Source organism: Mustela nivalis (assembly GCF_964662115.1).
Source record: "Mustela nivalis genome assembly, chromosome: 19".
Taxonomy (NCBI): Eukaryota; Metazoa; Chordata; class Mammalia; order Carnivora; family Mustelidae; genus Mustela; species Mustela nivalis.
The window spans coordinates 7,942,881-7,962,449 of record NC_139038.1 but is presented as its reverse complement, the minus strand read 5'-3'; the positions used below and the strand labels follow the sequence as shown (position 1 = coordinate 7,962,449).

The 19,569-nt window shown below is 57.7% G+C and overlaps 2 protein-coding genes across 7 annotated transcripts; both read right to left on the bottom strand.

Annotated features, from left to right (window-relative positions):
* Nucleotides 1-64: 64 nt before the first annotated feature.
* TRIP6 (thyroid hormone receptor interactor 6) lies at nt 65-3,700 on the bottom strand. Of its 2 annotated transcripts, none has more exons than XM_082712899.1 (9): nt 3,428-3,700; nt 3,047-3,174; nt 2,839-2,964; nt 2,155-2,532; nt 1,750-1,843; nt 1,464-1,633; nt 805-983; nt 416-536; nt 65-304 (listed from the first exon to the last, which is right to left on the bottom strand). In XM_082712899.1, exons 1-9 carry the CDS (start codon nt 3,534-3,536, stop codon nt 173-175), a joined length of 1,437 nt encoding a protein of 478 aa, XP_082569025.1. In that variant the 5' UTR covers nt 3,537-3,700; the 3' UTR covers nt 65-172. The 2 variants fall into 2 exon arrangements, with proteins under 2 accessions (XP_082569025.1, XP_082569026.1); XM_082712900.1 differs by having other exon boundaries at nt 3,047-3,124; nt 3,428-3,688.
* Nucleotides 3,701-3,989: 289 nt separating this feature from the next.
* On the bottom strand, nt 3,990-13,223 carry SLC12A9 (solute carrier family 12 member 9). 5 transcript variants are annotated; one of them, XM_082712825.1, is made up of 14 exons: nt 12,909-13,223; nt 12,148-12,348; nt 11,782-11,916; nt 11,205-11,336; nt 10,535-10,843; nt 9,771-9,878; nt 9,533-9,644; nt 8,811-8,968; nt 8,602-8,684; nt 8,272-8,396; nt 7,940-8,132; nt 7,594-7,768; nt 7,236-7,382; nt 3,990-5,290 (listed from the first exon to the last, which is right to left on the bottom strand). In XM_082712825.1, the coding sequence occupies exons 2-14, from the start codon at nt 12,326-12,328 to the stop codon at nt 4,401-4,403; spliced, it is 2,748 nt and encodes a 915-aa protein (XP_082568951.1). In that variant the 5' UTR covers nt 12,329-12,348; nt 12,909-13,223; the 3' UTR covers nt 3,990-4,400. The 5 variants fall into 5 exon arrangements, with proteins under 5 accessions (XP_082568951.1, XP_082568948.1, XP_082568949.1 ...); XM_082712822.1 differs by having other exon boundaries at nt 12,920-13,223; XM_082712823.1 differs by having other exon boundaries at nt 13,076-13,223.
* Between the last annotated feature and the right edge of the window lie 6,346 nt (nt 13,224-19,569).

Here is a 19,569-nt window from a genome sequence, read left to right as displayed (position 1 = left end):
ACTCGCAGCAGGTGTGCTTGCATTAGGCTGCTGTGAGAATCAGATGAGACAATACACTTCAAAGTGATTTTGGAAACTCTTGAGGAATTATTATTTCACGATCGGAGGAAAGGCCGATGTCAGGGAGGGTGGCTGATGGGAAGGGGAAGTGTTACAATGCTTCTGGAAAGACTCAGCAGTCAGTGGTGACAGTGGCCGAGAGCTCCTGGATGCGCCAGGCACTGCACGCCTTGCACAAGATATGCCCGTCCAATGGGTAGCAGCCCTGACACTCGCCCTCGGAGGACAGCAGCAGCCCACACTCCTGTGAAGACAGAAGGAACAGCTTTCTACCAGGCCTGGAGCCCTGGGTTCCACACACCCAGCACCCAGGACCCCCAAGAACCTCCCCTTCCCCTTGCCCAGGCCCCCTGACCTCGCACTTGTAACAGCCAATGTGAAAACTGCGATCCAGAGCAACGATTCGTACAGTCTCCTCCTGACCTGGCTCCGGCATGATGGCCCCACCACACACCGAGCAACGCGGGGCAAACTTCCTGCGGGGAGGGGGGAAGGGAACCAACAAGGTTGTTAAGTCCCTGAGCTGGAGGGGACTAACCATGGAAACCAGAGAGGGTCGGATATTCGAGGGAACGGAAGAGGTCCGAAGTATGGTATTGGATCTTAGAAGAGAGAGAGACGGGTAACAAGAAAGAAACAAAGCCAGGGGTGGGAAACTGGAGAGGCTGGGACTGGGGCAAGAAGGAGGAATGAAGATGGGGAGGGTCAACCACCCCGAGACAAAGATGGGAGATGCGGCCTGACCTGTGGAAGTCCTCGATGCAATGGATCTGGCTGGTGGCATCCACGGTGAAAGGGATGCCATCAAGGCCACGGTGGCACACCACACAGGTGAAGCAGCTGGGATGGTAGGCCTTCCCCATAGCCCGCAGGATCCGGTCCAAGATGGGTTGGGAGCACGTGGAGCACTTCTCCAGGGTGGCCTGTTAGAAAGAAGGGTGGGAAGTTCGGGGCTGAGGCGGCCCAGGCCAGGCAGGCACCTTGCCGGGCCACCCATCTGTTTTCGTAGCTCCCTGCAAGGGATTCAGGGAAAAGCGGCCTTGAACAGATCTGAGTGTAAGTCCCAGCACTGCGGCTTCCTGGAGAAGTGATTTTTGTCTTTGAGCTTCGGTTTCCTTCCATAGGAATGGCTGCTCCGTCGGGGGGGGTAGTGGTGTGGGAATTTAACATACATCCCCTTAACTCTAAAATAAACGTCTCATGTTTGTAAAGGAGTCTTGTCCTTTCCCTCCAGCAGCCAGTGATTTTGCTACTTTCCTCCCTTTTTTCCTATCGGTTTCGTCCCCTGGCTTTGAGCTCCGTTCCTCTTCGGGGCTTGGACATCTAGTCCCCACCTTAGATGGAAGCCCCCCACCTCCTGCTGCTGCTGACTCCAGCCCCCAGCCCCCAGCACACCTACTCACCACGTAACAGCTCTCACAGTATGCCCTCCTCTCCACAGCATAGAAATGCTGGCCCCGAAGCTGGGCCCGGCACGTGGAGCACACGAAGCAGCCAACGTGAAAGACGCGGTCCAGGGCCACCACGCCAGCCCCGTCCCCAACCACGTCTTCTCCACAGCCGCCACAGCGCCCTGGGGACAAGGAGGGACAGGGTCCATCAGCGTAGATCAGGAAGGTGGACTGGCGGTCCTTCTGACTCTCCAGTCCCCTGTCCCCCGCTCTTCCCACCTCCGGTCCGCCCGCTCACCGAAGTACTCCCCAGTGGGAGGGTGGTTCATGTCGTGCACCAGCTTCTTGGTCAGCCTCTCGAGCTCCTCCTCAGGAGGCTGGCTCAGGGGGATCTGTGAGGGGGGAACGAGGGGTTCAGCCCTCCCTCGAGCTCCCTATGCTGTCAGACTCACTGAGGGGACCAGGCAATTCCACCCAAAAGCTCATCTGAAGAGGTCTCAGCCCAGGGCCCCAGGGGCGCACCCCTAGGAGCCAAGGTACAGCTCCCGCTCCTCCCTCTTGTGTCTCCTGACCAGCACCACACCCCTGGGGGATCCAGAGCACCAACACCCCTGGGCTCCGACCACCAGGACATGAACCACCACCCCCACTGCACCCAATCAGTGTCTGTGAGGACCCCCAAATCCCAGTACCCGGGGCTTACCTGGGGCCCGTACCCGCCTCCTCTTCCTCCTCCTGTAGCCTCCTCTTTAACCCCCGGCCCTGGCTCCCGGTGGCTCCTATAGCCAGCCCCCCAGACTTCACCTCGGCCTGGGAGAGGAAAGTGGGGGCCCGGGAGGGCCCCGGAGGCCTGAGAGGCCCCCCGCCTGGGAGGGCCACAGCCTCTCACTGGTTGTGCCACCTTCACTTGCACAGGGAAGGCAGGGCCAGCGGGGGTGCTGGCTGTGGCATAGGAGGCCGGAGTGGGGCCCCCGTAGGGAGACGCTGAGAGCTCTTGGGGAGGAATAGGAACACCCCCTCCATTCGGCTTCAGGGAGCCTGAGCCCGTGCGGTAGGCATGGGCCTGAGGAGGCTCATAAGCCTGGGGAGAAACACAGACCAGGAGTGAGCAGACCCGTTCCAGGACACACATCTGTAGGAACCCCCCGCTCCGTGTGGGTGTGACCCCAAGGCAAGAGCTGGGCTTTTGACAAGGGCCCACGTTCAAGAGGCTGATAAGCAAGAAGCCTTGGTGGCCCAGCTTCTTCCATGCTCCCGTATGCATCACTCACACTTGGAGGGGGAGGAGGTTGAGGGGGGCTAGGCTGAAAATCTAGAGACGGGACCAGGCTGGGGAATGTGGAGGAGGGCAGGAGACAAGGAGCAGGGGCGGGATGGGGGGGGTCACCTGCCGGTCTGGCCGTCGTGGAACATGACCACGACCTCCATCCAGCTCAGCCAGCATGCTGGTCAGCGAATCTATCTCGGCATCCAGACTCCCTGGACGCAAGGCCCCCCTATCCGGGGGCAGCCCCTGGGGATGAAGCAAAAGCAGGGAGAATTCAAATCACTTGCCCCAGTGCCCCCACCTTCCACCCCCCCATTCCAGTTCTCACCTGTGAGCGTTGGGGTGCTCCATGGCACCCCACCCAGGCGAGCCCCCGATCATCCGGTCCCCCGGGGGCCTGGTAACACTGCTCAGATGGGAGGGGGCAAAAATTGACCCTGGGGTGGGGCTGAAGTGCTGGGGTGAGGGAAGAGAGAGCCAAGGTGGAGACAGAGAAGGAGAGAAGGGTGACACGTGTGGAGGCTGCCCTCTTGGGTCCCTCTTCCTCCCTCCCCCACACACCTGGGGTCCGAGAACATAGCAGGAGGAGCGGGAAGCCGGAAGGGCTTCAGGGAGGGGGCGGCAGGGACAGGCGGGAGGCAGGAGGCAGAAGACAGAGGTGAGCGCGGAATGGCCAGTGGCCTCCTCGGCGGCACCGGGGCTGTCTTACCTGCTCCATGGGCAGGCGGCGGCCCCGGGGCGCCTCGGGGGAGTGCTCTCCCCTGAGAGGTTCTTGCAGGCTCCAGCTGCCTTGGGGGCAGCCAGGTGGGCCCCGACATGGCCTGGAACAGGGGACTCCAGATAGCAGTCAGGCCCCGTGTAGTCCCGAGCCTCTGGTCTTGACCGCTTCTTCCGTCCCACGCCTCGTTTGGAACTCCAGGAAAGAAACTTTTTCTGGCTTTTTTTTTCCCCCCCTTCCTCCCCAATTTTGGGGACAGCCACGCCCCCGGTGACGTCACCGCATTCCTGGGGGAGGGTCACGTGGCCCCTAGGCCCTAAACCGCCGTCCCTCCCCCAGTCAGCCCCCTCCTGCCGAGCAGGGAGGGCCTTCCACAGCCGCCTCCGTTTCCACCCGTCCCCCGCAGACTGGCGCCCCAAGTCCTGCACAAGGCCACCTCGCCGCTGGGACGCTCCAGTGCGGCTCTTTCCCACACCCCCCCATATAGATCTCTCCTTCTCCCCGCCCCACCTTCACCGCCCCCCCCCACCCATAGCAGTGCTCCGCCAGCCGGTAGTGTTTTGGTCTTTTATTCACGATCAGCGGTTAGAAAAATAAAACAGAACAAAAACATCACAACCTCAAGGGGTCTGCGAGTCTGTTGGGCTAGGGGAGACTGAGGTAGCCAAGAGTCAAAGCAGAGACCCAGCCTCCATCAAGGCACCGGTGAAGGAAGGGAGGCCAGTGGGGAGGGCTGCTGGCTTCCACCCCCAGCGTGGTGGGGACGGGACAGCTGCCTGCATTAGTGCCCGAGAGCCCCTCTCCCAGGGACAGAAGGATGCCCAGCCCAGGATCCCCTAGTCCTTCCACCGGGCTCCACGCCCCGCATGTGGAACGGGCGGGAGGCTGCCGGCCCTTCCCTTCCACATCCATGAATCAAAGTGGGTCCCTAGAGCCGGGCACCCTCTGCTTCAGGCCCCGGGCGTCAGAGATCAGTGCAAGTGACGGGGGTGACGCCATGAATGAGCAGCGTGGGGCCCAGATCCCGGGTCAGAGTCTCCAGCAGCGCCAGGTAGCGAGGGTAGCGGGCAGGATCGGCCGGCGGCCGAGGCAGGTACAGGAAAGTGAGGGCCGTGGCAGGCCCACCCTCGCCATCCCCACCCTCGGGGCCCCCGGGCCCTCCTCCCCGGCTGCGCCCCTGCTGGGCCCGAACCAGGGCGTTGGCACTGCAAGCCAGGGCCTCTGCCTCGGCGTCCCCCCGCCTGCCATTCACAAAATCCCCCTCCTCCTCCTCCTCAGGCTCCCCAGACCCAGCCCCCTCACCCCACACCACCTCCTGCACTTCGGCCCTGATCCTCAGCTGGCTCAGCAGTGCCCGGAGCCGCCCCTCCGCCGCCCCGGGGGCCTCTCGGGGCCCCAGGCACAAGAAGATCCGGAGCCGGGCGCTATGCCAAGCAGGCACCATGCCCAAGATGGTCGCCATCTGCAGCAAGAAAAGGCCACACACGTCCACGTAGCCAGGCCCCCCCCGGGGCCGCAGCAGGTTGAGGGGCCACACGTCCACGTGATGCGGCGGCGAGGTGCCCCCCGACCCCCGGCTCAGCCGCTCGGGGGGCAGCGCCCCGCAGGCCCGGGCCAGGACCACATTCTTGTTCATCTTGAGGGCGTCTGCCACCGTGGCCACGTAGTCCTGGGGACTCAGAGCCCGGGGGCTCCCGGGAGCCCGGGGTGGAGGAAACAGGGTGCTCAGGGCTGGGGACCCGCCCTCCAGGGTGCCATCAGCAGCCTCAGAGAAAGCCGGGTCGGTCAGGAAGTGGTCCTGGGGTGCAGCATCATCGTAGAAACCCAGGACCAACGTGTTGGGCTTCATGCCACCTGGGGGGAGAGAGGGGGAGGTTGGGAGGGAACGGATAGGAGTCACACTCGCGGCTGATTTCACCCGACGCTAACACGCACCCGTCAGCGACACACGTCAGCCATCAGGTATGGCGTTGGCTCTGCGCTCAGGCTTTCCCCACGACATTATGCACGTTTGCATAATGACTTTTCGTTTTCCCAAATGCTTTTGCATGCGTTTATTTGTTGCATCTGCGTGACTCATCTCCCCCCCCCACGTAAATCGAAGTTCGCCTCAGGAGCGATTCTTCTGAACTAATGAGCACTTCCGGTCCACGGCAGTTTGGATGCCTCCGCTCCAAGCTCGTGATGGGAGAGGAGGGTCTGACTTCATGGGGCCGAGCAGAGCCCCTGAGTAGGCAACAGTCAAGGTCGTGGCCTTGGTCCCCAGGGAGATAGCACCCCAGCCTCTGCTGGGGGAGGAAGGGAACTGGCCTCATCTACCGACCACTCATGATGGCGAGGCCCCACCTGCTCTCTGGGGAAGAAACAGGTACCCTCTGCACACTTACTCAGAGCTAGTCCTGCTAAAAACACTTTGTGTTTTAACTCCTCTCGTGCTTGAAGCAACACTATGAAGTAGGGACTCCTTACTCACTCCTTTCACAGATAAGCAACCCGAGGCACAGAGAAGTGAAGTCACTTGCCCCAAGGCTCACAGTCAGATCTCCTGACTGATCTCCGGGGTCCGCAGGTGATCACAAGGCACCCAGCACCAGAGCCTAATCTCTGAGCCTCTGACCTGTGTGTGTGTGAGTTGAGTGTGTGTGTGTGTGTGTGTCCTGGTTTTTAAATTTTTGAAGAACCATGGCGAAACTGGATACCCCTCCCCCCCACCACCACCGCCCACTTTAACGGGGCTGAATTTACAGAAAGACTCTCAGATCTTGTCTAAGGATTATTTCTCATGAACCAGGTTGCTGAAAATCCACCCATAAATCCAGGTCTGCACTCCAGGAGGAGTTTTTCCCGTTCAGAGTTAATCCTTTCCCTTCATTTGAATTGTTTTCCACAGCATCCATGTGGTAGAAAGCAGTGATCTCCTGGCACGGTTTCCCCCCACAAAGGGTGGGGCTGAGGGGACACCAGACTCTCTAATAACGCTTGACAACAGCCCAGAAGCACCTGTGCCGGCGTGAACTCCAGCCGATCTTGCAAGTGGAACCCGTCACCCCTTCCTGAGCATTGCCCAGAGCTCTGATTTACCCTGAACAGGATATTGTCCAACACTTGAACCTTAGCCAGAGCTCAATGGAGAAGGGAGTACGTACGCACTCAGGGAAGGGACTGACACCCGCCTGGCATTGAGAAAGGAGGTGGCAGCTCAGCCCGGGTCTGCAAGAAGCCAGGATGCAAGGCTGGAGGCCTCGGCACCAAGGCAGAGTAGCAAAGCGGGCGGGGGGGGGGGAATCTTCCACGCGCTCAGAACGCATCAGCCCCACACACCCTCTGCATCCTCTGCGGTCTCTGGAGGCCAATGTCACACCACCCCTTCCTCCTCCGCCCCTTCCAAGCCCCAGCTGAGATACCATCTTGTCCCCAGCCACATCAGTGCATAGCGGTCTTGAAATCAGATGGCTAGAAACCATCTGCCCTAGATTTGAGCAGCCCCCCAGCCTCAAATCATTCTCCCATTGTCCCCAGACACACAACATGGTCTTCAGAGCCTGTGCCCTAATGTTGGGGGTCAAAGAAAAAACCAAACAAAACATGGTCAGTGGCACTCATCTTCAGTCCTTAAGCATTTCCTTGGGACTTTCATGTCCTCCGTTATCTTTAAACTTGAGCACTGTGTCTTATCTGCACTAGACCCTGAGTTCTTTTCAGAGTTTGCAGTTTGTGGTTTACTCTCTGGCGGACGGTAGCAGAGATTGAAAGAGGCCGCAGAGGGGGTGTCGAGGGGACCCAGGGAAGAGTAGCTCACCAAGGCCAGAGATCCGAAGCAGATGCTGAGCCCCCTGGCGCACGGAGGGCGAGAGGGTGAGGTCCACAAAGGCCTTCACTTGGGCTCTGTCCACCAGGCTCAGCCATGCCCCGTACTGGGGCTGCACAGGGTCAGAGGGCAGGCAGTCTGCAGAGAAAGGAGGAGGCAGATGTGGGCCAAACCCACGTACTTTTCTCCAGGAATCCAAATACCAAATGGGCCAAAGAGAAAGGTCTTGGCAGGGCTCTGGCTGGTTGGAAGCATCATCAGAGAAGAAGCATGAGGCCTCTGGACCCAAAAAACACAAAGAGGCAAGAGGGAGAAGGAAGCTGGGGAGGGAACGAGGCGGGCAACTCACCAAGGTCTCCCAGGGTGACGTGGCCCAGGACATAGAGGCCCCCCTTCTTGAGCTGGTTGGCCAGCCGCAGCAGAGGCAGGGCGCCCCGGGGGTTCCCCACCAGGAGCAGCAGCTGGGGCCGCCAGAACTTCACGTGATCCTTCCGGACGTCCAGCCGGAGCAGGTACTTCCGCACCTGGGGCCGGGGGTAAGGTGCAGAGAGGCAGGGCTCCAACGGGCAGCCCCCACTGACCACCTCTCGGACAGGAACCCCGACTCCAGCCACAGCCAAAGGGGGCTTACTTGGTGGGGGGTGCTTCCCAGACAGCCTCCTCCCCTCCCCACCCTCCCCTGAGGCCCCACCAACCTGGTGGAAAAGCAAGGCCTGGCTGACATAGCCCCAGCTGCTGGGGCCTCCCCGAGCTGTGAGCAGGGCAGAAAGCAGCCCCATGAGAAGCAGGGAGCCTCCGGCGGCCCCGGGGCTGATGAGGAACATCATGAGCAGGCAGGAGGCCACGCCCAGCAAGCAGGTGTGCCAGGAGAACAGGCTGAAGGTGGGGCTGGCGGCGGGGGAGAGAGAGAGAGAGGGTGCTCGGGGCCTGCCGCACTCCCATCTCCAACCTCAGCACCCCCCACCCCCGCCCCGGACTGAGCCCTCCCACTCTTCCCTCTTCGACTCTGGGCACCCGGGAATCTCACCGGAAGTTGGGGGCCGAGGCCCACTCCAAGCTCAGGCAGGACAGATCCACTGCAGCGTAGGCCACCAAGTAGAAGACAGTGACCACAGCAGCCAGTGTATTCAGCTTCCCAGCCAAGAGCACCAGCTAGACAAGGACCCAGAGGCTGGGCGGTCGTGCATGACCGCCCCCCCACCCCCCACCCCGGCCCTCCACCCCACCCCACCGGGCTAAAGGCCAACCCGTCCTGCCTCTGTCGATCCCTCTTCCAGCCCAAGCCCAAGCCCCTCCTGGAAGCAGAACCAGGAGGGCCTTAGGGGAAGGGGAGGGACAGCTTGAAAGGAAGGCTTACCTGCACTAGGCCCCAAGAATAGAGCACAGCCCCCCAGGGGTTCCCCGTTCTGGACACAACCTTGGCCGGCGCCAAGATCACTCCTGTGCAACCAGAAATGCAACAGACACATCAGCCTGGGCCAAGTGGCAACTGAGAAAGACTGTTGTGGGGTGGCGGGGTCGGGGCGGGGAGTGGAGACCCCAGGCAAGGAGCAGGGGACGGCGCACCAAAGAGGTCATCCTGAGCCAGAGCGTGGAGGATGCGGGAGGCCCCGATGAGCGAGCTCATGGAGGCTGAGAGCGACGTGGCGTAGATACCGACCAGCACCAGTGGGGGCCACAGGCTGATGGCACGAAAGAACCCGTAGTCCTCCTGCAGCAGGGTCCTGGGTGGGGGAGGGAAAGGAGAAGGCAGATCACGCAGGGGCCCCCATCCCAAGGCCATGGGGAGAGGAGCTGCTCTGACTCTGCAGGAGGTGAGGAGCTGGGATTCCCAGCCCCAAACTCAAAGCCCATTGTAATGCATCATGTGTACCCGGAGGGGAAAGACAGGGCATTCTCCGGTTATCATCTGGGTTGCTTCGGGTTTCATCACGTGGTAGACATTCCTAACAGTATCTGTACAAGAACCCAAATATTTATGGAAATACAAATTGATTAGAAAGCCATCCCCCACACCCAAACCAAGCACCACAGGAGTCCCAGGGACACAGCAAATCAGGCTATAGGCTGGCAACCGGCATTTAGCTAGCTGTCCCCCCTATCCATGGCGGCAGCAGAGCCTTCTCTCTCTCTCGGTGGGAGGAACAGTCTTGGTTTTCCCTACACCCCGACAATGGGGGGTACCTGCCCCCCAGCCTGTGCTGTCCTGGGTGATCCAAGTGTGGCAGCCTTGTGCCACCACCCCGCTCCACCCCCTCAAAGGCCAGGCTGGCCCCCTCCCCAGGCACCTGTCACAGGTGAAGCCGGAGAGGAAGAAGAGCAGAGTGTAGATGAAGAAGGTGTAGGCGACCGCGACAATGGTGCCCAGAGGAATGGCCCGGCTGGGGTCCTTCAGCTCCCCTGGAGGGAGAGGAGGAGAAAGACAGAGGTCAGCCCTCCCCATGCCCTACATCCCGGAGCCCTCAGCACTCCCACAGGGGCCCAGGGTGGCTGCCCACAGGGGGCAGGGGGCAGAGGCTCCCCCACCTGACATGTTGGCTCCGGCCATGATGCCCGTGCAGCCATTAAAAAGGACAGCAAAGACGCTGGCGAAGGTCATCATGGCTCCCGTGGTGTAGTCCTTGGCGTAGCCAGCTAAGGGATGGTTCCAAGGGAGGAGACAGCGTCTGTACCCCTCACAAGGATCCAGGCATTTTGGCCCTGCCACCCTCTCCCCACATGCCCGCAATCCCTGTGCCTCCCCCACCACCCTCCCCAAGACCCCAGCCCTGACCCGCCACAGGCCCTGGCTCAGCGGGCCCCTCACCTCCTCCCCCCAACCCCATTCTCCTTCCTCCCTCCAGGCCTTCACCCTTGCTCCTTCCTGAGACACCTTCCCTCTGGCTCCTACCCAAAATCCCCAACCCACCTCCGGCCACCTCCAGCTCTACCTGCCCTGCCCCCACCCACAACCCCCATTCAGGCTCCCCTCCTCCCATTCCTCGCCTGACTCTCATCCACTTGCATCATTCTCGGTCTTACTGTGCGATGTAATTGTTTCCTGAATGTCCATTTTCTCTCTCCAACCAAATAAAGTTCCTCTAAGGCAGGAACTGTCTCGTGGTCATGCTGGCGCCCCACTGGGCCAGACACGCGAGCCAGATCTTAAATGACCTGCACTGTTCAGAGATCTGACCTCCGCCCCCTGGTTCTCTCCTTTGTCTGTTCTTTCCCAGGGATTCCAAAAGCCCAGCTCCCACACGGGCTTACCCCTTGCCCAGAGAACCCTGTCACCCCTGTGCCCAGCTCACCACCCAAGTTGGCCTTCAGGGTGCTGCTGTTGAAGCCAGTGAAGTGGCCGACCTGGGGCGGCAGGGAGGAGCCATTGGGGCCGGGCCGAGGGGTCAGGGGAATGCTCCTGGGCCCCACAGCCACAAAGCTGACCAGCACCGAGGCCAAGGATCCAGACACCAGCAGGAATGTGAGAAAGGAGGCGCGGGCATAGAGACCCGCCCCCAGGGTACAGACCCCACCCACAAGGCCCAGCAGCAGGGAACCATAGAGCAGGCTCCAGCCATAGCCCTGGGGCAAGACCTGAAGCCCACTGGGCTTCGTGGAGTCTACAAAGAAGAAGAAAGAGAGTTAGAGGACCAGACCCCTAGGAGGGATCCCAACCATGAATCAGAGCAGGAACAAATCCCCTCTTTGCCCCCACTGTCCTCAAAGGCTATCTTTCTCATTTCCCTACTCAACTGTCCTCTAGTATCCTACCCCTCCCTGCTGGGGAGCAGCTATCTTGCTAGGGGTGTGAGTCTGGGCTTCCCCAACTAGAGGGTAAGCTGCCTGTGGGCCAGGACCATCTCTCAGATGACCCCAGAAGGCGGGAAACACAGGAGGTGCTCAAGAAAGCCAAGCTAATGGAGCACGTTGCCCCCAGAATCCCCAACCCCGCAAACCCGCAGAGCCGCCTGGAGCACAGACCAGCCCCGAAGACATCCAGCACGGCCTCCACCAGCCCCAGCAGGGAGACGGCACAGCCACAGACGTTAGCCAGGTAGAACATGAGGCCGATGCTGCCCCCAACCTCAGGCCCCAGGGTCCGGCTGATCATGACTAAATGTGTAAGGAGGTGAGCGTTAAGGGAAACGAGAGTGAAACGGAGCAGGAGAATGGGTCGGGGCACAAAGCACTCTGCAGCCTTGTCTCCCTGCACACACCAGAACCATCCCCAGTGTCAAGCTGGCCTGGCACAGCCACTCCCAAGCCACGTGGCTTTACACAAGTCACTAATACTCTTGAGCTCCCAGTTCCTCATTCGTAAAATGAACGATCAAATTGACAAGACTGTTGGGAGAACCAAGATGACAGCTGAGAAGCACCTGGCGGACAGGAGACCAGCACTGACATACATGTCAAGCCATGTTGGTCACCTTTCCCATATGGGCTTGCCTGCTGAACGTTCAATTAGAACCTGCCTCCCTCCTGCCTGGCCCCAGCCCCACCTCTGCCCTACCAGGCAGAAAAGCCCAGACCCCAGTCCACCAATGTTTGAGGATACAGTAGGCGCCGCCCCCCCGCACAGCTCCGTTGGTGGCGATGGCACAGACAGAGAGGACGGTGAGCGCCAGGATGAAGTAGGCGACCAGGAGCATGGCCAAAGCCTGTAGCAGCCCAGCATGGCCCACCACGAACCCTGGGTTGGGAGTGGCAAAGCAGGTCAGAGGGTGGCTCATGTACTCCCACACCACACTGGTCCTCAGCATCAGTCACCTGCTGGGGCAGAGCTGAACACAAGGCCACAGGAAGCCCTCTCCCCAAGCCCTTCATCCACCCGCTTCTCCCAGGACCCTTCCCCCACCTCACCCCAGTCTCACCCCTCCCCCACCCCACTGCACCCCTGAGGAAGTCCCACCACCCCACTCACCAATCCTCAAAAAAACAACTATACTGAACATGGACAGGACTGTGGGCACCACCACACCAAGGAAGGTGGAGAGCTTCCGGGCAGATGCCCCTCCAGGACCCCCGGCCCCATTGGCAGAGAAGGCAACCCCCTCATCTCCCAGGAGCCGGTAGGCCAGCAGAGGAGAGTTCTCGCTGGCCATGCCAGAGTGCGTTATGAGGCCTGCAAAAGACAGTTTGCTTAATGGAAAGCAGCTCCACAGAGCCCCTCAAAAACACCTGGAAACTTCCCCAAAAGGGAAGACTGCAAAAACTCACCAGCAACTCAGAGAGTTCCTGAGGGGCAGACTGGTCTTTGCCACTTCCAGGGACAATGGCAGACACTGCACCCTTAGCATTTGGGTACCAAGTCCCCTCCCAGTTCCTGGGGACCCCCGCCCCCATATCCCTGAGACTAAGGATGGCAATGGCTCTGGGAAGAGGCAAAGGTACTCTCCCTTTTCAACTAGCAGTGCAAGAGGAAATAAATCCCCCAAAAAGGGAAGTGAGTTCCGGGCAGGAAGCCCTCCTCACCCCCTCCTCCGATGTCCTGAGCTGTCCCCCTCCCAACTCCCCCAAGCAGTCACCTCATCCGTGGCTACAAGAATTTCCGAATCTTCCAAAGCCCCGCCCTCCATCAATCCTCCCTCCCAACCCGTATCAGACCAGCTCCTTTCCCCCAGCCTCCCCAGATTCCTCCCACCCACACAAGGCGCCTTCCAATCTCGACCAACCCAAAGACACCCCTCGACTACCAAAACAAAGACGCAGGCCAGCAACACAAGGTGGGTCCTCCTCCCCCCACCGGTTCCTGCCCACTTTCTCCCCGGGCGGGTTGGAGGGGGCCGAGATCCGCTTCTCTCCGGCCAGGCGCATTCCCACAGCCCGGGTGCGGCAGGGCGCTCACTCACCCACCCGGAGGACGCAGCCGGCCGGGGGCGATCCCCGACAGCCGGAGGGGGGTCTGCTACCGGCCGAGGGGGCGCGGGTGCCGGAAAAGCCAGCTGCGGCTACCGGGATGCCAGGCCGGGAGCCCGCCCCCCCAGCCCACGCGCCCCATTGGTCCCCGGGCTCAGCCCCGCCCCGTGGGCGCGCCCAGGAAGCCCCGCCCCTTTCGGGCTCCCGGGACCCGCGCGGCCCCGGCTCCCACTCCACGTGCGCCCGGGATGCTGCTCTAGGTCGTCCCTGAGGGCATGGTGTAGGCCACGGCTCCAAAGGCGCCCATCCGCCCCTAAGCAAACAAGCGCCCGCTTTTACGGGCGGACCCCAATCCGAGCTCACGGAGGCGCCCAGAGGAGCCACCACTGAAGGGGCGTGCAGTGACCGCGGAAGGTAACTGCAGGTGGGCGGGGCCGTGACACCTGGCCCAGGTGCGTCGCCGGGAACGCAGGGCCACGTCGCTCGGCGCCTTCCGGAGTCCCATTCGTCCAGCTTCTCGAATCCCGGGAATGTCTCTGGGGTACCGGCCTCGGCCCTCACCCCCGCGGAGGCCCGCCCCTCACGGCCGGTACATCCCACCGGCTGCGCTCTCCGCGTCAGCCATCGGAGGGAGCCATCGGCCGCTGATCCCGGTGAGCCCCGGCTGCACAGGCCACCCTCTGTCCACAACGTCCTCCTGCTGCTTTCCTACCGGCCTTTGCGGTGTTGTCCCCTCCAGCAGAGATGACAGGACTTGTGAACCTCCGGGAGATGGGATTTCCGCCTCCTCCCCACCCCGCCTCCTCACTCTGCACGGGTACCATCAACATTAGCACAACCTGGCAACGTTTTCTCATCTGTAAAATGGGGATTAACCAGAACCCTGCATAAGGTTGCTACGGGAGGGTTCAATGAACCAACCGGCACCTGAAAACAGTGCCTAAAGGTACAGTAAGTTATCTGCATAGATCATATAATGCATCAGCACTCTGTAAGTTAGATGCTTCGTTAAGAAACAAGCTGGGAGAGCTTCCGTAATCAGTTTCTAATCTTGATATAGTCCTTTGTGGCTACGCTGTCACTTGAGCCTCAGGAAATGAACACCGCTGTTACTGCCATAGTCTTTGGCTGTCAATTATCTGCACACATTCCCCTAGGAGAGGAACGGGCTCAAAGCAGCCCAAATGTGGCATTGTCAGGGAGAGGTCTCATGAACAGCTGAACTGTGGCATTTTCAGAAGTCATCAAGCCTGCCCACGACGGAGTTTGGTTCGTGGCTCTTTCCCACACCATCCTGTCACAGTTTTTGATAATTTCAATATCCATACTGATGAGATTTCCAACACCCTGGTGTGGCAGTTGCTTGAACTCCACAGATCGACACGGATCGGTGCAGTTCTCACCCTCCTCAGTAGCCAGTGGTTATGCCCAGACTTTGTCCTTGCTGGAAAATAACCGCAGCCCCTCACCCTTTCTGCCCGCCAAGGAAAAAATTAATCTGACACTGGTTAAAATGGTAAGGAAGACTTTATTCAGGACTTTTGTGATTGGTATTAAAACTATCACAATAGGGGAGAGAGATGGGATTCCTCTCCAAATACAGCAAAGGCAGCTGGGGATTTATAGCCAACAGGCAGAATGAGGGAGTTGGTGATGGGTAATTACCAGGAGGAAACACCAAGACTAGGGGGATTCTAACTAAACAGACTTGGGATTCTTGCTGAAGGCAGGCCAGGGTGATCAGATATCAAGGGCAAGAAGATTCTGCCTAATCTGGGCTAGGCAGGCCCAGCAAGGATGAGGGCCAAGGTCAAGGCCAAGTCCAAAGAGGGCTCAGAGAAGCCCAACTGAAGTTTGGTCAAGGAAAGGTGCCTTGACCCCAACAACCCTCCACCTCACCGGAGTCCAATCCATAGATCTTGCCCTCCACTCACTTCCCATCCTACCCAGCTTAAAGTTCATGGTCAGTGAAAAGCACTCCTTTGTCCCTCTCTCTCTTTATTAACCTCCTGGCAAAACCACAGCCCTGCTAGGTACAACTCCTGGTCTACCCTGAGCCTGCCCAGAGCAGCTGAATATGGCTAAAGGAACACCCAACTATGGGAGCTCCACTCAAATTCATGACCATGAACCTCAAGTGGGCCTTAATACTGCCCAGCATTCCAACAAGATTTCTCTGGTCTGTTCACTCTCCTGTACTTTGATGACCTAAATCCTTACCCCTCTGTTCAATCCTTTCTGCTTCCTGCACTGTTCTTACTCTCAGCTCACTATCTCACTTCCCAATTCAGTGAGAAAAGAGACGCCAACAGAGGAGACTAAAAGCTCCTATTCTCCCACCATGCTTTGCGGTGCCTTCCCCGTATTAGGGCTGAACTGACCATGCTCCCGGCTAAGGTCAACCTGCCACTACTTCCCATTTCATCATCTTCTTTTCTTTTTGGCTCGTCATTTCCATTAGTATATAAATGTGCTTTTTCCCCCCACTTATCTTAAAAAGAAAAAAAAAAAGATCTTTTGAATACACTATACTACTGCTTCACTTCTTTGTTTTTGAGAAAGAGCATGGGCATGTGTACAAGCAGGAGTGGGGGGGAGGGAAGGGGAGAGAGAGAGAGAGAATGAATCTTACTCTGGCTTTATGTGGGCTCCATGTGGAGCTGCTGGACTCGATCTCACAATCCTGAGATCATAACCTGAGCTGAAATCAAGAGTTGGATGCTTAACCGACTGAGCCACGCAGGCACCCCTCTTCGTAGTTCTTTCTAGCAAAACTTTAAGATTTCATTTATTTTTTTTTCTTAAAGATTTTATTTATTTATTTGACACAGAGAGAGAGATCACAAATAGGCAGAGAGGCAGGCAGAGAGAGAAGGGGAAGCAGGCTCCCCGCTGAGCAGAGAGCCCGATGCGGGGCTCAATCCCAGGACCCTAGAATCATGACCTGAGCCGAAGGCAGAGGCTTTAACCCACTGAGCCACCCAGGCGCCCCTCTTTGTAGTTCTTTCTAGCAAAACTCTTTTAAGATTTCGTTTATTTATTTGAGAGAGTGAGCGAGAAAGACTACAAGTCGGGGAGAGGGGAGAAGAGGGAGAACAGATTCCCAGCTGAGCGGGGCTCGATCCCAGGACCCCAAAATCATGACCTGAGCTGAAGTCAGATGCTTAACCAGCTGAGCCCCCCAGCATTTTTAAACAATAAACTATTTTTTGGTGAAGAGATGCACACGGTTTTTAGACAAAACGGTATTATAGACTTAACAGACTACAGTAGAACATACACATGACTATTATGTGCACTGGGAACCAAAAACTGACTTGACAGGAATCATTGCAATATTCACTTCATTGTGGTGGTCCGGAACCAAACCTGTAATACCTCGAGGTATGCCTCTGCTTGATTCCTACCTTCTCCACCACTTTCCTCACATGTCTTCTAGACCACAGTCATGGATTCCTCCTGCTCATTTTCTTTTGCTTCCTCATCTTTCATCTTAACTCTGAAACACTCCCTAGATGTTGGAGAAACAGCCAAGATGCCACTGTGGACTGGAGGCTCCAAGGAAGACGGAGAGCTCAGTCCTCAGATTTCTTTTCACCATTTACACCCATTCCCTCGGTGATCTCTTCCAATCTCATGGTCTTTTTTTTTTAAAGATTTTTATTTATTTATTTTGACAGACAAAGATCACAAGTAGGCAGAGAGGCAGACAGAGAGAGAGAAGGAAGCAGGCTCCCTGCAGAGCACAGAGCCCGATGCAGGGCTCCCATGACCCAAGCTGAAGGCAGAGGCTTTAACCCACTGAGCCACCCAAGTGCCCCCAAACTCATGGTCTTAAACGCCATCTCTATGATGGTGCCCCAAGGGGGTACCTCCAGCGCAGATCTGAGCTCCACACTGTATGTCCAACAATATATGAACAACTCTGCTTGGACTTCAAATAGGCAGCTCAAGCTTGGTATGCCCAAAATCAAATGCCTAAACTTACTCCCACAACCTACTACTTCTGTGGTCTTCCCACCTTTCCATGCCCTTAGATAAAAAACCTTGGAGTTATGCTTGATATTATCTTCTCTCACATCCACATCCAAACCAATTAGCAATTCCTTTTGCCCCACTTTTAAAATATAACCAGTATCCAAACACATCTTATCACCTTAGTCCAAGTCACCATCATGTCTTACCTGCATTACGGCAACAGCCCCCTAACTGGTTTCCTGCTTCTATTTTGCCCCTGTCATCTGTGAGTCTTTTCTCAACAGAGTAGTTAGAAGGATGCTATTAAGGGGTTCCTGTCTGGCTCAGTCTGTAGAGCATGTGACTCGTGATCTCAGGGTTGTAAGTTTGAGCCCCAAGTTAGGTGCGACATTACTTAAAAATAAAACCTTTGGGGGGCGCCTGGGTGGCTCAGTGGTTAAAGCCTCTGCCTTCGGCTCAGGTCATGATCCCAGGGTCCTGGGATGGAGCCTCATATCAGGCTCTCTGCTCGGCAGGGAGCCTGCCTCCTCCTCCTCTCTCTCTCTCTCTGCCTGCCTCTGTGCCTACTTGTGATCTGTCTGTCAAATAAATAAAAATCTTAAAAAAAAAAAAAAAAAAACCTTTGGGCACCTACGTGGCTCAGTTGGTCAAGCAATCAACTCTTGATTTCAGCTCAGGTCATGATCTCTGGATTGGGGATCAACCCCGCATCGGGGCTCCACAGTGGTATGGAGCCTGCTTGGGGTTCTCTCTGCCCCTCCCCACTTCTCCCTCTCCAAAAAATAAGTAATAAAATGAAATAATAATTTATTTATTTAATATTTTTACTTATTTATTTGACAGACACAAGGAGAGAGGGAACACAAGCAGGCAGAGTGGGAGAGGGAGAAGCAAGCTTCCCAAGGAGAAGGGAGCCGGATGCAGGGCTCAGCCCTAGGACCCTGGCATCATGACCTGAGCCGGAGGCAGACACCTAACGTCTGAGCCACCCAGGCACCCCTAAGATGAAATCTTTTTTAAATAAAAATGATGCTATTGGGGCACCTGGGTGGCTCAGTGGGTTAAGCTGCTGCCTTCGGCTCCGGTCATGATCCCAGGGTCCTGGGACCGAGCCCCGCATCGGGCTCTCTGCTCAGCGGTGAGCCTGTTTCCCTCTCATTCTCTCTGTCTGCCTCTCTGCCTTCTTGTGATCTCTGTCAAATAAATTTAAAAAAAAAATGATGCTAGGGACGCCTGGGTGGCTCAGTTGGTTGAGCAGCTGCTTTCGGCTCAGGTCATGATCCCAGCGTCCTGGGATCGAGTCCCACATCGGGCTCCTTGCTCTGCAGGGAGCCTGCTTCTCCCTCTGACTCTTCCTTCCACTCTGTCTGCCTGTGCTCGCTCTCACTCACTCTCTCTCTGACAAATAAATAAATAAAATCTTTAAAAAAAAAAAATGATGCTATTAAAGCAAGAATCAGTTCATGATCCTTGTCTTTTTAAAACTCTCCAACAGTTTCCCATTTTCCCCACTGTAAAAGCCAAAAGCCTTCATGATTAGGATAACCACACTTACCTCATGATTCCTCATCTACGGTCCCACTACAGTACGCCTGTTGCCTGAGTTCAATGTTAACAAGGTCCCCTGTGCTCAGAAGTGACCCAGGGTGCTCTCTGTGTCACATGGCCACTCAACCCACCCACCCCCCCAAGTCCTACCCAATAGGCAAAGCACCCTCACCTCTCCCCATTTCCTTGCCCCAGCCTCCAAGAACGCGCTATGGCCCAGAAGCCTTGAGCTTCCTTTGTCTTCTGGGCACAGGTACCGACTTCTTAGTGACATCTCCTCCACTAGTCCCATTTAAATTGAACCACAGCCTCCACCCCACGCCCCTTCCCTATTCTTTTTTCTCCATAGCACTACCACCACCTATGGTGCACCTATGTCGTGCACTTGTCTGGTTCCCTGACTACCTAGTCGCAATGGAAAGTTAAACTCCACGAAACAGGAACTCCTGCCATAAGCTTCGCAGCCGCAATACAGACCCTGGCACGGGCGGGGGCGGGGGCGGGGCGGGGCGGGGGGTGCTCCTCACGTGACTGCAGCGGGCCCCCCCCCCCGACCCTCCTGCTGGGAAGGGAAGATGGCTGCGCCCAGGGTGGCCTCAGAGAGAGAGAGGGCAACCAACGAGAGGGCGCCTGCCCGCTAGAGCGTCTGCGCCTCGCCTGGGTCTGCGGTTGCGTGCTGGGAAGGCGCGAATTCTGGGGCTACGTGCGGGTCCTCCTCCCCACCATTTTTTTTTATGGAGAAAGGAATTAGCTCATCCTCAGAGTCGTTTGATGTGACCTGCCTGCTGCTTCACCGCCGCTTGCGATCCCCGGCATCCGAGGCGTGTAGGACGAGGTTCTGGGATTCAGTATACGGGGTTTTGTCCCCTGATGCTGCCTCCTGGGTCAACCTGTGAACTGACCTCAAAGTGTCAGTCCAGCCTCCAGTTCTGGGCACCCCCACCCCGAACACATCCGAACT

Bases quoted from the DNA above. Each gene is read 5' to 3' on its own strand.
- SLC12A9 (XM_082712822.1), bottom strand. From the start codon at position 13,040: ATGCGCCTGGCCGGAGAGAAGCGGATCTCGGCCCCCTCCAACCCGCCC. The intron at 8,969-9,532 runs GTGCCTGGGGAG...TCCCCCACCCAG, and splicing joins TCCGGCTTCACCTGTGACAG to GACCCTGCTGCAGGAGGACT. The intron at 8,685-8,810 runs GTGCGCCGTCCC...CTGGTTGCACAG, and splicing joins GGCTCAGGATGACCTCTTTG to GAGTGATCTTGGCGCCGGCC.
- TRIP6 (XM_082712899.1), bottom strand. From the start codon at position 3,536: ATGTCGGGGCCCACCTGGCTGCCCCCAAGGCAGCTGGAGCCTGCAAGA. The intron at 1,844-2,154 runs GTAAGCCCCGGG...CCCCCCTCACAG, and splicing joins GAGGCGGGTACGGGCCCCAG to ATCCCCCTGAGCCAGCCTCC. The intron at 305-415 runs GTCAGGGGGCCT...CTGTCTTCACAG, and splicing joins TTGGCTGTTACAAGTGCGAG to GAGTGTGGGCTGCTGCTGTC.